Below are 15,662 nucleotides of genomic sequence, written 5' to 3'. Positions count from 1 at the left end.
CTAGTGCACTACTACTGAGCCACAGTTCTACTTTCATCTTAAAACACAATTAAATCATTCATTCATTCATTCATTCATTCCCTCCTTCCTTCCTTTCCCCCATCTTTTTCTTTCTTGCTGGTGCTGGAGTTTGTAATAAGCTGGCAGGCTTAGCTGCCACGTTGGTTTTGTTTTTGTAAAAATGCGTACCCTGCTCGACCACCTGCGAGTGGCTTCATCCTTGTGGTTCTCGACCATGGGCGTCACGCGGTGACGTCATGCGGTGACGTCACGCGGCGAGCAGGACCACCTGCGTGTGGAGTTGACCTTTCAAAGCTCAGCCCCACGGAAGGTCGGGGCTGCTCTCCATCAGCCCGAAGGTGGGGGGCAGCCGCCGCCCCCCCCCCGTCAATGGCTGGGCTGTTACAGTGGGCGCGCTCACACACACAGATTCTCCCGAAGTCAGATGCCTTCGCTTAGATCCAAGTCCGCTGCATGTTCGTGCAGGAGACGCACCACACGGCAGTCATGCAGACATGCTTATCGTGCTCGCTACGCCGTGAGGCGGCTCCCGGCCGGCCGGCCGTCCTCCAGCCTCCCGCCAGGCCTCGGGCCGGCGCTCTAGCCGCCGCTCCGCACTCTATGGTGCAGCTTCGCCCCGGAAGTAGTTCCGCGGCTGGGGTTGGTAAGACCGGGCCATGGTGGGGCAGAGGTTGGGAACATGGCGTGGCGATGCTGGGCTCCGAGAGGCTCGAGCTGTGGCCGGGCGTGGGCTCCGCCGGCGGGCGCCCGGGTCTGTGAGGAGCTCCCCGCTGCCCTGGCCGCCCCGCGGCTACTCGGACACAGGTAATGGCAGCCATTCGAGGCGTCTCGGCGCCCGGGCTCCGGAGGTGCATCCTTGGGTGGGGGGCGGAGGCCGCGCCCTGGCCACGCCGCCCGGGCCCGGCCCTTGCACCCCGCCGCCCTCCCCGGGCCTGGCGGGCTTCGACCAGTCTCTCCTCTGAGACGGGGTCGTGAACTCCGGGCCATCGCAGACCACACTTTATAACCCCGACGGGACGCACCGAAGCCAGGTTTGAACCCGAGCGCTTGGGCACCGCCGGTAGAATGGCAGGGCAGAGATTTTACCCTCTCGGTTTGGATGACAAAGCCTCTGTTCCACCACAACCTAACCTTGAGCGTAGACAGAGCGAGGAGAGAGGGCTGGAGTCAAAAGCGAGTTCCTGCTTGGTTCTAAGAGAGGCTTTCTTGTTTAGGAGTTTAGACGGGTTTGGTTCCTCGATGCTTTGGCAAGAAAACCAGCCTAGCCTGCCATGTGACGTGTGTGGACTATTGATGTTGGCTGATTTTTTTTTTTCCTTAACCTAAGGACGACCCAATTCTAAATTGAGAGGAGAGGAATCCTTTAGCAGTTCGAAACTCTTACGTGCATTGATTTTGAAATGTCATCCTTCCCGATTCTGATTTGTTAGGGTGGATGTCTCATCTGCCTGGTTGATGGCAGGAACGGGGGCTAAATCGTCGTAAAGAAGGTTTCAGTGTGGTGGAATTGTTACCTAAAATCTACCCAGAATGGACACTGACCTGCAATAGTAAACTCAGGAGACAGGGACAGGAAGAACAGGAGTTAGAGGACAGGTTGAGCCACCCAGTGAGACTACATCAAAAAACAAAACAACACAATCTCCTGGAGAGTTTGCAAACTGTCATTTCTCAGACCCCACCTGTGAAATCAATTAGAAGGATGGGAAGAGTAGAAGAACCTGTATAGAAATACAGGTATGCCAAGTTAATTTATCAGGCATTTTTGAAAAACTTGCAGTTGTTTCTTAACACATTACATGGAGCTTCTGGCACTAATACATTCTTCTGGGGAGACAGAATGACGTCAGATGGAGGTGGTGGTAGATTTCATTGATCCTGATGCCAGTGTTTATTTCAAATCACATTTCAGATTGCAGTGTGTGTGTGGAGGAATGTCTTATTAAGAAGCAACAGAGCCAGGCACTGGTTGCTCACACCTGTAATCCCAGCTTCTCAGACTGAGGTCTGAGGATTGCAGTTGAAGCTAGCCCATGAGACACTTCAATTCACCACTCAAAAACTAGAAGAGGAACTGTGACTCAAAGTGATAAGAATGCTAGCCTTGAGCAACAGACCACAGGGACAGCACCAGGCCCTGAGTTAAAGGTCCAAAACTGATCCCCCCTCCAAAAAAAAGCAAAAGGTGTGTTCAGTATTTTAAGTACACATCAGGTTCTGGTCATAGAAAGGGTAAGTAAGGGGCCAGGAGTGTGGCCTAGTGGTAGCATGTTTGCCTAGCATGCACAAAGCCCTGGGTTTGATTCCCTGGAACCACATACACAGAAATATCCAGAAGTGGTGCTGTGGCTCAAGTGGCAGAGTGCTAGCCTTGAGCAAAAAGTGTCCAAAGACACTGTCTAGGCTGAGTTCAAGCCCCAGGATTGTCCAAAAAAAAAGGGGGGGGTTAAGTAAGAGAAAACTAGCTTATGGTAAATTTAACTATAGTAAAAATCAGATGTAAAGACCACTTGGGACTGCAAAAGCAAAAGAAACACATGATAGAGTAAAGGTTAATACCTGATTAAAACAAAATCTTGCCATTTGGAAAGCTTGCTGTTTATTTAATGGTTACATGGGAAAATGTAGTATTTGTGCCTTGCTTCTGCAAATAGGCACTGAAAGCTAATAAGGAATGTAAATTGCCTTCTTTATGATCTTCGCATTCCTATGGTTCTAAAATTAGTATGCCGAAGAATGACCCGTATACATGATTGTGATGTAATACAACTGGTGGGGGCCAAGCATTGGCATTTTATAAGCACTGAAGGTGGTAATACAGGTTCCATTAACTGTGCATGTCCAAGGTTCCTGGTAGCTAAAAGTAATATGTCATAGATTTTATATCTGGCCTGTTATAGAAGACAAAAGTCTGACCCTTTTAGAAATTTTACTACTAACAAGTTTTTTGTTTTGTGCCAGATCTGGGGCTTGAACTCAGAACCTGAGCACTGTCCTTGAGCTTTTGTGTTTTTGTCCTCAAGGCTAACATTCTACCACTTGAGCCATAGCTCTATCTGTTGCTTTTTGGTAGTTAATCAGAGTTAAGAGGCTCAGGGACTTTCCCGCTCTATCTGGCTTTGAGCCGCAATCTTCAGATCTCAGCCTCCTGAGTAGCTGGGATTATAGGTGTGAGCCACAAGTGCCTGGCACTTGCAGTACTTTAGATGAACATGATTTAGACCTGAAAGTAGAAATCTATCCAAGGAAAGCAAATAGCGCCTACAGAGAACTCATATTAAAATACCTTTTTTTGGGTGGGGTAGGGGAGATGGGTTTTGTGGGCTGTTTTTGCTCAAGGCTAGTGGTCCACTATTTTGAGCCATAGTTCCACTTTAGTTTTTTAGTGATTCACTAGAGATGAGTTTCACAGACTTTCCTACCAAGGCTGGCTTTGAACTGTGATCCTCAGATCTCAGCCTCCTGCAAGCCACCAGTGCCTGGCTAAAACTTTTTTTTTGTCATGGGTCTTGAACTCAGGGCCTAGACACTGTCCTTGAGCTCTTTCAATCAAGGCTAGTGCTCTATCACTTTGAGCCACAGCTTCACTTCTAGTTTTCTGGTGGTTAATTGGAGATAAGATTTTTCACAGACTTTCCTGCCCAGTCTGGCTTCGAACCATGATCATCAGATCTCAGCCTCCACGGGTACCACGGGTACCTGGCTAAACTGTCTTTAAGATCTGTTAGTGTGCCTGTGTAGCAATTGTGAAGACATTGCTAAAACTCTGATACTAACGAAATAAAACAAAACCCCTACATTTCAAGAAGATTTTGGCATATAGGATTTTATGTAAAATTCATATATATATATATATATATATATTTCCAGTAAACCAAGTTGAATTCTATTGAGAAGGTTCTATATGTATAGCTATAGCTTACACTTTATCACACTTAATATATGTATATGCATCTGATAAATTGGGAACTTTAACACATTCTTGGTGTCCTTTGCTCTATACTTTTTCTAGTAAGATTCCCAAGGTAAATATTTTAGGCAAAAGGTCTGATTTTTGCTTTAAGCTGGGCTCCCAACCTAGTGCGTATTTCTTTTCAAACATGTTTTTTGATTTTTTTTTTTTAGTTCTGGGCCTTGAACTTAGGGCCTGAGCAGTATCGTTGGGTTTTCTCAAGGCTAGACCTCTACTGTTTGAGCCACAGCATTGCCTCCGGCTTTTTCTATGTATATGGTACTGAGGAATCAAACCCGTCTGTGTGCATGCTAGGCAAGCACTCTACCACAAGGCCAAACTCCTGGCCCTTGTTTTTCGTTTTAAGAATTGATGAGATACAGGGGCCGGGAGTTTGGCCTAGTGGTTAAAGTGCTTGCCTAGCATGCATGAAGACCCGGGTTCGATTCCTCGGTACCACATACATAGAAAAAAGCCGGAAGTGGTGCTGAGGCTCAAGTGGTAGAGCTCTAGCCTTGAGAAAGTCCAAGGACAGTGCTCAGGCCCTGAGCTCAAGCCCAGGACTGGCAAAAAAAAAAAAAAAAAAAGAATTGATGAGATACAGAAAAACTGTGCTAGAATTGGCTGGCTCACTACGGCATGGTTACATTCCTGTAATCTTAGTGCTCAGAAGGTTGACGAGGGATGATCAGAGAGCCAGATTGGATTCATCAGGGAGACTGTTTCCTCTCAAAAACAAAAAAAATTCAGATGAGGGCTGGGAGTTTGGCCTAGTGGTAGAGTGCTTGCCTAGAATGCAGGTTTGATTCCTCGGTACTACATACATAGGAAAAGCCAGAGGTGGTGCTGTGGTCAAGTGGTAGAGCTCTAGCCTTGAGAAAGCCCGACAGTGCTCAGGGCTGAGTTCAAGCCAGGACTGGCAAAAAAGAAAAACTCAGCTGAAAAAAAGCCAGTTGATTAGTTGGAATTAAGAAGGATTCACAATCTATGTCGAAACCCACAACACTGAGTTAGACTTGTGAATCTCTATAGTAAACATGTTCTGATTTCTTTGTCATACCTTTGTTTTGGCTCACAGTGGCATTTATTTTGATTACTTACTACTTTGTTTATTGGATAAAGTCATGTTACTTTTATGAGCATTTAATAGGACTCAAGTTAATTGCAAAGCATTAACACCCCATTACTTAGGTTCTAGGTGTAATTGTATATACCTATAATCCCAACTACTGAGGAAGCAGAGGTAGGAGGATCATGGCCCTATGCCCAATGTGGAAAAGGTAGCTTGAGACAATGCCTTTAAAAACAAAAAGGAGCAAAAGGACTGGAGAGTGGCCCAAGTGATAGAATGCTTGCCAGTCTGGGGCCCTGAGTTCAAGTCCCAGTTCTGCCAAAAAGAAAATGGGAATGCATTTGGCTGTAAGTAAACAGATAGTTGTGTAAAAAAACTAGTTAAAACAATTGGAGGCTAAGTGACTATCATCTTTGCTTTAGTAGTCAAAAAATGTCAAAGGTTAGTATCAAAATCCTTTAACCTTTTTCTTGGCATTAAAGATAAGTGCTCCAGCTTTTGGAATTGCATCTCTATTAAAGTCAAAAAGAAAGGTAGATGTGTAGATGAGAGACATCAATATTTTTTTTTGTGGCCATTCCTGGGCACTCAAGGCCCGGGCACTGTCCCTGAGCTGCTTTTGTTCAAGGCTAGCACTCTACCACTTGAGCCACAGCACCACTTCCAGCTTTTTCTGTGTATGTGGTACTGAGCAATTGAACACAAGGCTTCATGCATTCTAGGCAAGCACTCTACCACTAAGCCATATTCCCAGCCCTCAGTGATTTTTTTTTATTAGGTAAATAAAAACATTCCAAGAGTGCCTAAGTGATAGAGCCACCCCTTGCCATGTGGCATACTGGAAAGTAATTTCTGAGATAATTGGACCAGGGAGTGCAGCAAGGCATTGAAGGCAAGGATAGTAATAACAGCAGCCAGTAGACCCAGTAGGAGCTTTTGAGTGTTTGAGGAAATGTGGTGAGAGGAAAGATTATATAGAAAAAGCAGGTCAGGGAAAAGGATTAGAATTATGGTTGGATTAGCTGTTGAATATCTACTCAGGACTATTTATTCATAAAATGTTAACTAGACTTTAAAGGGAGCTTAGAACAACATGAGGATTGGATACGTTTAGAACTGTTCTAAAATAGGTTTTGTTATTTGTTTTGCTTTTGGTGGTCCTGGGATTTGAACTAGCCCTTGCTAGGCAAGGAAAATAGATTTCTTTGAAAGGACTATCTGTTGGGCATTGAGGTGCACACCTGTAGTCCATGCTGTTTGAGAGGTGAAAATGGCTGCATGATTGAGGTCAGTTTGGGCTGCTTATTGAGAGATACTATCTGAAAGTAAATAGGGTTTGTGGCCATACACTAAGGATCTGCCTTTAATTCTAACTACTTGGGAAGCTGAAAATGTGAAGATCATGGTTCGAGGCCAGTCCAATGAGAAAAGTTTGGGAATCCCCTTTTTAAACTGTATCTAGGCACAGTGGCCCACAGCTGTCATGCCAAGCTGTGTTGGAGGCCAGTTGGTAGGATTGAAGATCCAGGCTCCAAAGGGAGAAGCTGAATATGTAGAGATGAGAAGCCTAAAGTAGAAAGATTCCACACCTTGATGAAAGGGAGACCCTATGCTGAAACTAATGAGTGAAAAAACGGGCTGGAGAATCAGCAGCATTGTGCCTGAATTCAAGGTCCTGAGTTCAAACCCAAATACTGCCCTCATTCCCCCCTCCCCGCCAAAATAATTCTAGAGCTCAATGCTAGATGCTGTGGTCATGGGTTTAGTTCCATCTCTTTCTTTCCATGTCTTACACATACTAAATGCTACTTATTTGGAAGCATAAAATCATAAAATTTGGTGGTACTGGAGGCTGAACTAGTACTAGCTAGGCAAAATTTCAAGTCAAATTACCACCCATCCTCCATCATTACTATGTAATTTCTGAGAGGAAAAGAGGGACATTCTAGGCAGGAATAGTAATAACAAACCAGGTGCTGGGGCTCACGCCTATAATCCTAGCTACTCAGAGACTGAGATCTGAGGATCAAGGTTCAAAGCCAACCCAGGCACAAAAGTCTGTGTGACTCTTATCTCCAATTAGCCACCAGAAAACCGAAGTGGCTCTGTAGCTCAAGTTATAGAGTGCTAGTGTTGAGTTGAAGAGCTCAGGGACAGTGAGTGCTCAGGTCCAGAGTTCAAGCACCACAACTGACAAAAATAAAATAGTAATAACAGCAGCCTGTAGGCCCTAGAAGAGAGTGTTTAGGATCTATTGAGTATTTGAGGAAAAGTGAGGAGAGAAAAGATGCTATGTGTTTAGTGTTGATGTTAAAAAGTTGTTGGTATAATCAAGCCATGAAATAAACAGTTGCACTAGGAATAAAAGACATTTTTTATTTGACAGTTGGTTTTTAATAGTTCAGCAAGAATAAAGGAGAGGGATATAAGCTTTTAATCTTAGTGACCAAAAGAACTGTGGTCTACCTGAATGAATAAGGAAGTCAGAAAATAAAGGTGCTTATAGGAAAAGAAAACCCCCCAAAACTAAATTTCCTTTTAAATAAGCAATGGGAACATATATAAGTAGAAATATTCAATACATAGCTGGAAATACAGGGCTAGGTTAGTATTAGAGAAACATATTTGAATTAGGTTAGGATTAAGGAAACACCCATGTAGAAGGTCCAAAAATGATTAAAAAATTTTTAATCAGATGTGTACATCTTGTTTCTGGGTCTGGGTTCCAAAGCTGAAAAGACCTGCCCTACCCCTGCTTTAGAGGACCGGAAATCCAGGAGGATAGCATGTCCCCCTCAAGAAGTTACAGTTTTATAAAAGAAAAAGTTCAAAGAACTTAACATGGATTGAGTCTGACTGGAAAAAAGCCTTAAGTGTTGTCTTTCAAGAGAAACGAGAAGCAGAAACTATCAGGAGTGTTTAAGATCCATTTGAAAAATAGGATATGCAGTCCTGAGATTTGGTGGAGTATAGTAGTTTGTTATTTTTTTAGGGACCAAGCTATTGGAACTCAAACTACAAAACTCCTTTCAAATATATTTGGAGTAGAACGGTGGGAGGAATCGATCACTTTATAAGGGTCAGTACTTACCAAGGGAGATAATGATGACTAAGATTGGTTGGTTTGTTTGGTGCACTCAGGACCTCACACCCTGGATTGAATTACTTGCTTATGCAGGGGGACTCCATCACTTCAGCCATGCCTCCAGTCTGGGTTTTTGCTAGTTATTTGTTGATGGAATCTTTCAGACTTTTCTGCCCAGGCTGGCTTTGAACTGTGATCCTCTTGAGTGGCTAGGATTATAGGCATGAGCCACTGGCTTCCAGCTAGTATAATACATTTAAATGTTCTGGAAATGACTAAACTTCAAATAGGATAAAGCTGATTTATGCTAATTAAATTGACAGTTTAAATTTGTCTTTTTTTTTTCTTTTTCTTTTTCTTTCTTTTTTTTTTTTTTTTTTTTTTTTTTTGCCAATTGTGGGGCTTTAACTCAGGGCCTGGGCACTATTGTTGAGCTTTTTCAAGGCTAGTGCTCTACCACTTGAGCCAGAGCACCATTTTCTGGCCTTCTCTGTGTATGTGGTTCCGAGGAATCAAACTGAGGGATCGTGGCTTCCTGCATGCCAGGTGAGCACTCTACCACTAGGCCACAGCTTTGGGCCCTTTGTCTTAATTTTTGTGTGTGTGTGGGGGGGCGGGTCATGGAGCTTAAACTCTTGGCCTAGGTGCTGTCCCTGAGCTCTTCAGCTTCAGGCTACCTCCCTACCCCTTCAGCCTCAGCCCCACTTCCCCTTTTCTAGTGATTAATTGGAAATGAGTCTAGGGTCCTTAGTGCCCTAGCTGCCTTTGACCGAGATCCTCAGATCTCAGCCTCCTGAATAGCACCTGGCCTTTGTCTAATTTTGTAAGACAAAAGATCTTATAATTGGAGAATGGATACAAACTTTTTTGATTGATACAAATAGTCCCAACTAATGCTCTAAAGTTGCTGTTAGTTTGTAACTTGTCTGTTCCATAAAATTTGAATGTTATGCCTTTGAATTCTCCTTATTGAGTCCTGGCTCCTCTTGGACTTTGGAGTGAGAATAAACTGAGATGGTGGTGATGCCATTCCATTTCTAATCTGATATTTCTACCTCCTGCCCCATAGGTTTAACTTCTTTATTCAGCAAAAATGTGGATTCAGAAAAGCACCCAGGAAGGTGGAACCACGAAGATCAGACACAGGGTTAAGTGGGGAAGCTTACAAGAGAAGTGCTTTGATTCCTCCTGTAGAAGAAACAGTCTTTTATCCTTCTCCCTATCCCATCAGGACTCTTGTGAAACCTTTTTTCTTCACTGTTGGGGTAAGAGTTCACATCACTATCTGTTATCAGCTTGCGGCTAGTCTAGTGTTCTGGTGTTGTTTGTCCTGGTTGGATTCCTTTAGAGCAAGAACAGGGGTATGTGGCCAGTGGATCATCTGGGCTCTAGACAAATTTCCATTACAGAATGAATTTAATCATTGCTTTTAGAATCTAGCCCTGTTATGTGTAAGCCTGGGAGAAGAAATTTCTAGGCCTTCTATTTGGTATGGCATTTTCAATGGCACTAAGTTGGTATTTTGAAACAGACCTATTTCTAACAGACCTGAAAATACTATAAAGTTAATAAAATGAAAAACAAAGTGTTATTGTCACCAAATGGAATTTCTGTATGGAAGGTAAAATATTATTCTTGGGGAATGGACATGGATAAATTTCTCTATTAAAATTATTTTGTAATATATTTTATATTTATTGTATATAGTTTACAGGCTGTGCATTTGGATCAGCTGCAATTTGGCAATATGAGTCACTGAAATCCAAAGTCCAGAGTTATTTTGATGGCCTAAAAGCTGATTGGTTGGATAGCATAAGGCCACAAAAAGAAGGAGACTTCAGGAAGGAGGTAAAGATAAACATTGTTTTAATTAATCACAATTTTTAAAGTCATTAAGAAGTATTTTTATTTAGTGCTAATAGTCCATGCATGCATAGATGTGAAGTTAGTGTACTTAACATTCTTCTTTAGAATCCTTTTATCACCATGAGAATTAATGTGTTCTGTGTCTGGGAGTATTATACTTAATATTCCATGAGTTCATCCCTCCACCCATATGCCACAAAAATGACCACAGAAACTGGGTGCCAGTGGCTTATACCTGTAATTCTAGCTACTCAGGAGGCTGAAATATGAAGCCAGCCCTGGCAGGAAAATCTTCAGACTCTTATTCCACCATCTTCTCAGGGGAATACAGGAAAGAGATGTAAATACTAGAGCATCCACATTTTCCATTTACTTTGTTTGCCAACTGACAGCTCTTTTTTTCTTTTTTAGTTGGTTGTGGGGCTTGAAATTTGGACCTGGGCACTGTCCCTCAGCTTTTCAGCTCAAGGCTAGTGCTTTACCACTTAGAGCTATAGTACTACTTCCAATTTTCTGGTGGCTAATTGGATTTAAGAGTTTCACAGACTTTTGTGCCTAGGCTGGCTTTGAACCATGATCCTTGGATCTCAGCCTCCAAGTAGCAAGGGCTTCAGGCATGAGCCACCAACACCCTGACTTTTTTTTGTTTGTTTGTTTTGTTTTTTTTGCCAGTCCTGGGCTTGAGCTCAGGGCCTGAGCACTGTCCTTGGACTTTATCAAGGCTAGAGCTCTACCACTTGAGCCTCAGCACCACTTCCAGCTTTTTTCTATATGTGGAACCGAGGAATCGAACCCGGGTCTTCATGCATGCTAGGCAAGCACTTTAACCACTAGGCCAAACTCCCGGCCCCCACCCTGACTTTTTTTTGAAAAAAGTTTCTAGGTAAATCATGTGAATCTTTAAATGTTTTTTAAATTATGCGTCTGTATTGAGAACTAAAGCCATAGGTTAATGTTTCTTCAGTTCCATTTTGTTTTCAAGCATTTTTGTCTTTTTTATGACACATCAGTGTTCTTCCCGTTTGGAGAGAGGGTTGAGAGTTGGTGTCTCCCCTTTTCCCCTGTGTGTGTGTGTGTGTGTGTGTGTGTGTTGCCAGTTTAAGGACTTGAACTCAGGGCCTGGGCACTGTCCTAGAGCTTCTTTTGTTCATGACTAGCGATCTACCACTTGGGCCACAGCTTCACTTCTGACTTTTTTATTGTAGATAAGGGTCTCACAGACATTTCTGCGTGGACTGGCTTTGAACTGGGATCCTCAGATCTCAGCCTTTTGAGTAGCTAGAGTTACAGGTGTGAGCCCCTGGCACCTAGCCTCTATCCCCCTTTTTTAATGCCTGTGTTGGGACTTGAACACACACACACACACACACAAAAATTAAGACAAAGGGCCCCAAACTGTGGCCTAGTGGTAGAGTATAGCAGCAGCCAGGCAGCAAACTGAGCAAGCACAAAGCCTTGAATTCAAATCCAGTAGTGGGGGAAGGGAGCAAGAAAACTGAAACAACTACAAATGAAAGTGTTGAGTTTTTGTCATGTCCAGTGAGACATGCCTATAGTCCCTTCCTTCTGGGAGTTAAGGTGCAAGGATTACTTGAGCCCGAGGATTACTTGATCTTGCCTTAAAAAACAAAAACATCAAAACCAAAACAACTGGGCTGTAATCCTAGCTGTTCAGGAAGCTGAGATCTGAGTATTGCAGTTTGAAGCCAGCCTAGGCAGGAAAGTGAGACTCTTCTCCAATAAAACTAAGTCAGAAGTGGCACTGTGGCTCAAATGGTAGAGTGCTGGCCTTGTGCAAAAGAAGCTCAAAGACTGTGCCCAGGCCCAGAACAAGCCCCAGGACTGGCAATAAATAAATAAAATTCAGAGAAAGGAAAGGAAAGCCCTGGGGCCCCATTCACATAGTACAAATGCAGTAAAGACAGTCTGGGAGATAATATACATATTAAAATTACAGAAATGATATGTATACACTTAATCTATAATTTTTTAACCTTGTTTTTTTTTTTCTTCCTCATAATAAAATCTGGTGGGGTGTCATAGAATATTTGTTTAAGGAAAATTTTATATTTAGCAATAGAGAAATATTTTTGGCAAGTCAAACTTTAGTAGTTACCAACACATTCCAGTTTACTTTGCACTCATTTTCCTTTCTTTCCTCTCATGTCCCTTCCTATCACTGCATTATTGTAAACGGGCTCTAAGCACATTTCACTCAAAGATTTCAGCATATAGCTTTGACAATTTAGGATTCTTTTATCTCATTTCTGAGCCTCAATACCATTATTATATCTAAAAAAATAGCAATTTTAGTACAAATTTATTCTCGAGTTGTATTTTTAGTTTCTGTGAACAGTCTCACTGTGTTGTCCAGGCTTGTGTCACACTCTTGGGCCATGCAGTACTCTTTGCTAGTTCTACAGGTATTCACCATTAGACCCACACCTCGATTAGAATTTTAAAACTACCTAGGACCTTTTTGAATAAACAAGGCTGTCTTCTGACCTCAGACCTCAGCCTCCTAAGAAACTAGGATTACAGGCGTGAACTACCGGTGCCCAGCTACTGTCCCATTGTATATGTTAGAAAACCAACCGTTAAAAATAAAATATCTGACTATTGGTTCTACTTGCAGAATGTAGGATGTCTCTATTAAAAACAAAACCAAAGAACCAACCCCCAAACATGCTTTTTCCACCCTACCACATGGTTATCATATGTATTTGGTCGTCTGTAGTTTTTACAAATGAGGGACCAAGGTGCAGGCATTTCTAAGTTTTACTTTCCTAACCGGGAGGTATTTCGTGTACAATGATAGGCAATTCTCCTTCTGTTTTAGATTAACAAGTGGTGGAATAATCTGAGCGATGGCCAACGGACTGTGACAGGTTTGTGTTAGCTTACACATTTTACCATTCAAGGGAAGAGAACTCAACCCAAAAGGTACAGTATGCCACAGGAAATGACTTTCCTACTGTCTTACCAGTGGCTTAGAAGGCAGAGTTTCTGTGGCTATCAAGAATAATGTAGCAGTATGAAGAATAGCATAATTCTAGCACTTGGAAGGCTGAGGCAGCAGAGTCAAGAGTTTGAGGCCAGCCTGGATTACAAAGAAAAACCCTGACTAAAGACAAAGTAAGACCAAACACCAATAAGTAGTGTAGCATAAAGGTTTTCTAATGCTCTGTGCCACTTATTTACTAATTTTGATCCATTTGATCCAGTATGACATTTGACCATATGATCAGAGCATCTGCTTGTGAAATAAGTGATTCTTTTTTTTTTTTTGACGAAACAGAACTTCTTTGTACTTTATTTTGTTTATACACACACACACACAGAACCAGATTTATTTCCCTGGGTGGATTTTGCCAAAGAAATAAATACTATGTTTCAATTTTCTTAGTGACAGGAAAAATGACTGGTACAGAGAGAAAAAATGTAACAAGTTCCCAAATCTGAAAAAATACTGTGCAGTCTAAACCCACTGGCTGGCCAACCCAAAGTGTAAAAGAAAATATATATATATGTGTGTGTGTGTGTGCATGTGTGTGTTTATATGTATATAAATATATATACACACATGTATGTATAAATATATGTGTGTATAAATTGAAATGTGTATTATAATTTAGTCAATATAAACTATATAAACATCTTATAATATGCTCATTGCTCATACATTAGGCACAATTGTATCCTATATTATAGATTCTGATGTCATTTTTCTTTTTCTTTTTCTCTTTTTTTGCCAGTCCTGGGCTTGAGCTCAGGATTTGAGCACTGTCCTTGGACTTTCTCAAGGCTAGAGCTCTACCACTTGAGCTTCAGCACCACTTCTGGCTTTTTTCTATGTATGTGGTACCAAGGAATTGAACCCAAGTCTTCGTGCACGCTAGACAAGCACTCTACCACTAGGCCAAACTCCCGGCCCTGAATTTAGGGGAAGTATGTTTTTTTTCCTTTTTTTTTCTTTTTGTGGGCCATGGGGCTTGAACTCTGGGCCTGGGTGCTGTCCCTGAGCTCTTCAGCTCAAGGCTACCTCCTTATCCCTTGAGCCACAGCCCTACTTCCCTGATGTCATTTTTCTAAATGCCTTTTTTAATCAAAGAATTTATTAACATTGATCTTTACATCATATTTCAGATGGTGTATTTAGCAAACAAGTATTCAAGAAGGGAATCTATATATACAATCATTGACACTTAGATTTTAGAACATAATTAAAATTAGGCTGAGGGTTTGTATGTCATAGATATATATTAATCTATGTAATAAAACATGTTTATAGAGTCATAAATTTTTGTCTATGTAGTTGTGTTTATATTTCCAATACCATGTCCATAGCATTGGGTACGCAGATATTGAGTCATCGCTCTTGTACTGTTAGGATTTAATAGCCACATATTAAGGATACCTTGCGCCTTTTGTTCCTTTGGTCTTGACTTGTCTCACTTAACATGATTCACTCGAGATTCATCCACATTCATCCACTTCCCTGCAAATGCCATTATTTTTATCTTGTCTGTTGGCTATGTAGAATTCCATTGTACATATATACCACATTTTTATTTTTTATTTTTTTTGCCAGTCCTGGGCTTGAGCTCAGGGCCTGAGCACTGTTCTAAGGCTAGAACTCTTACCACTTGAGCCTCAGCACCACTTCCGGCTTTTTTTCTATATGTGGTACCGAGGAATCGAACCCAGGTCTTCATGCATCATGCATGCTAGGCAAGCACTTTAACTACTAGGCCAAACTCCCGGCCCCTATACCACATTCTTTGTATCCATTCATCTGCAGTAGGGCGTCTGGATTGTTTCCATCACCTGGCTATTGTGAATAGTGCAGAGGTGAACATAGCTGAGCAGGTGTCCTTATTATATCCTAGGTTATGATGTTCAGGATAGATGTCCAGGAGTGGTATGGCAGGATTGTAGGAAAGGTCTATTTTCAGTTCTTTTAAGAAACCTCCACACTGCCTGATTCTCTTTTTTTTTTTTAAAAGAAACTAAAGGAGACATTGAACATTTTTTTGGTATACAGGACTATATCTATTATGCATATATATGCTTTTTCCCCCACTTTGTAAGGTTGCCTACAAGGTAGTTGTCTCCCTTTCATAGGTATGAAAATTGCTTTTAGAAGAATATTTTTTTTTGAAGGTCCAGCTGTGAGTAGTATGTAAAGAGAGGCCTGATTTTTGAGAGCCAGGTCTAGTTCATTCCGTACCAGTTGACTATCTGTTCTACTATGCTATTTATAAGATCCTCTTTAATGTAATACAATGCATCACTGTGATTATTTTGTTCTTTGTTAATTTTGATGGAAAGACAGATCTGGTTCCTCAATGTAACATTGGAATAATATTTAGTTATCTGAGAAACTTAGAAAAGTAGATTTCTAAGTCTCTGATAATTACACAAAGAGGAAAGATGATTTTTAGGAAAGATGATTTTTAGAGACTATCAGAATGTTCTTTTTCTCAAACATGTTTGATACTTGTTAGTATTCTTTTGCAAAGAAACGATGTTTATTTCCCTAGTCTGAAAGGAGTAACTTTTATCACCTTATTAGCTTGATTTAATCTTCATGCTTATAATTGACATTGTTTCCCTTAGGAAGCACTTTGTTTTATTTGAACTCACTGTAGTTTTTGTTCTTTATA

General features: G+C 41.7%; 1 protein-coding gene across 3 annotated transcripts in view; it reads left to right on the top strand.

Moving 5' to 3' along the window:
• Positions 1–651: 651 nt before the first annotated feature.
• Parl (presenilin associated rhomboid like) overlaps positions 652–15,662 on the top strand; it is a 31,083-nt gene continuing 16,072 nt past the window's right edge. The window contains exons 1-4 of one of the 3 annotated variants that reach the window (XM_090342898.1): positions 652–825; positions 9,200–9,395; positions 9,838–9,978; positions 12,836–12,884. In XM_090342898.1, the coding sequence (XP_090199024.1) occupies positions 701–825; positions 9,200–9,395; positions 9,838–9,978; positions 12,836–12,884 (511 nt within the window). In that variant the 5' untranslated portion in view covers positions 652–700. Of the gene's footprint in view, positions 826–8,563; positions 8,677–9,199; positions 9,396–9,837; positions 9,979–12,835; positions 12,885–12,918; positions 12,940–15,662 lie in introns of those variants that run through there. The other 2 variants (XM_090342908.1, XM_090342916.1) reach the window with 2 other exon arrangements.

Source organism: Megascapheus bottae, chromosome 1 (assembly GCF_031878675.1).
Source record: "Megascapheus bottae isolate mThoBot1 chromosome 1, mThoBot2.hap1, whole genome shotgun sequence".
Classification (NCBI taxonomy): Eukaryota; Metazoa; Chordata; class Mammalia; order Rodentia; family Geomyidae; genus Megascapheus; species Megascapheus bottae.
The sequence above is the reverse complement of the archived record's forward strand: the minus strand, read 5'-3'. Positions and strand labels throughout refer to the sequence as shown.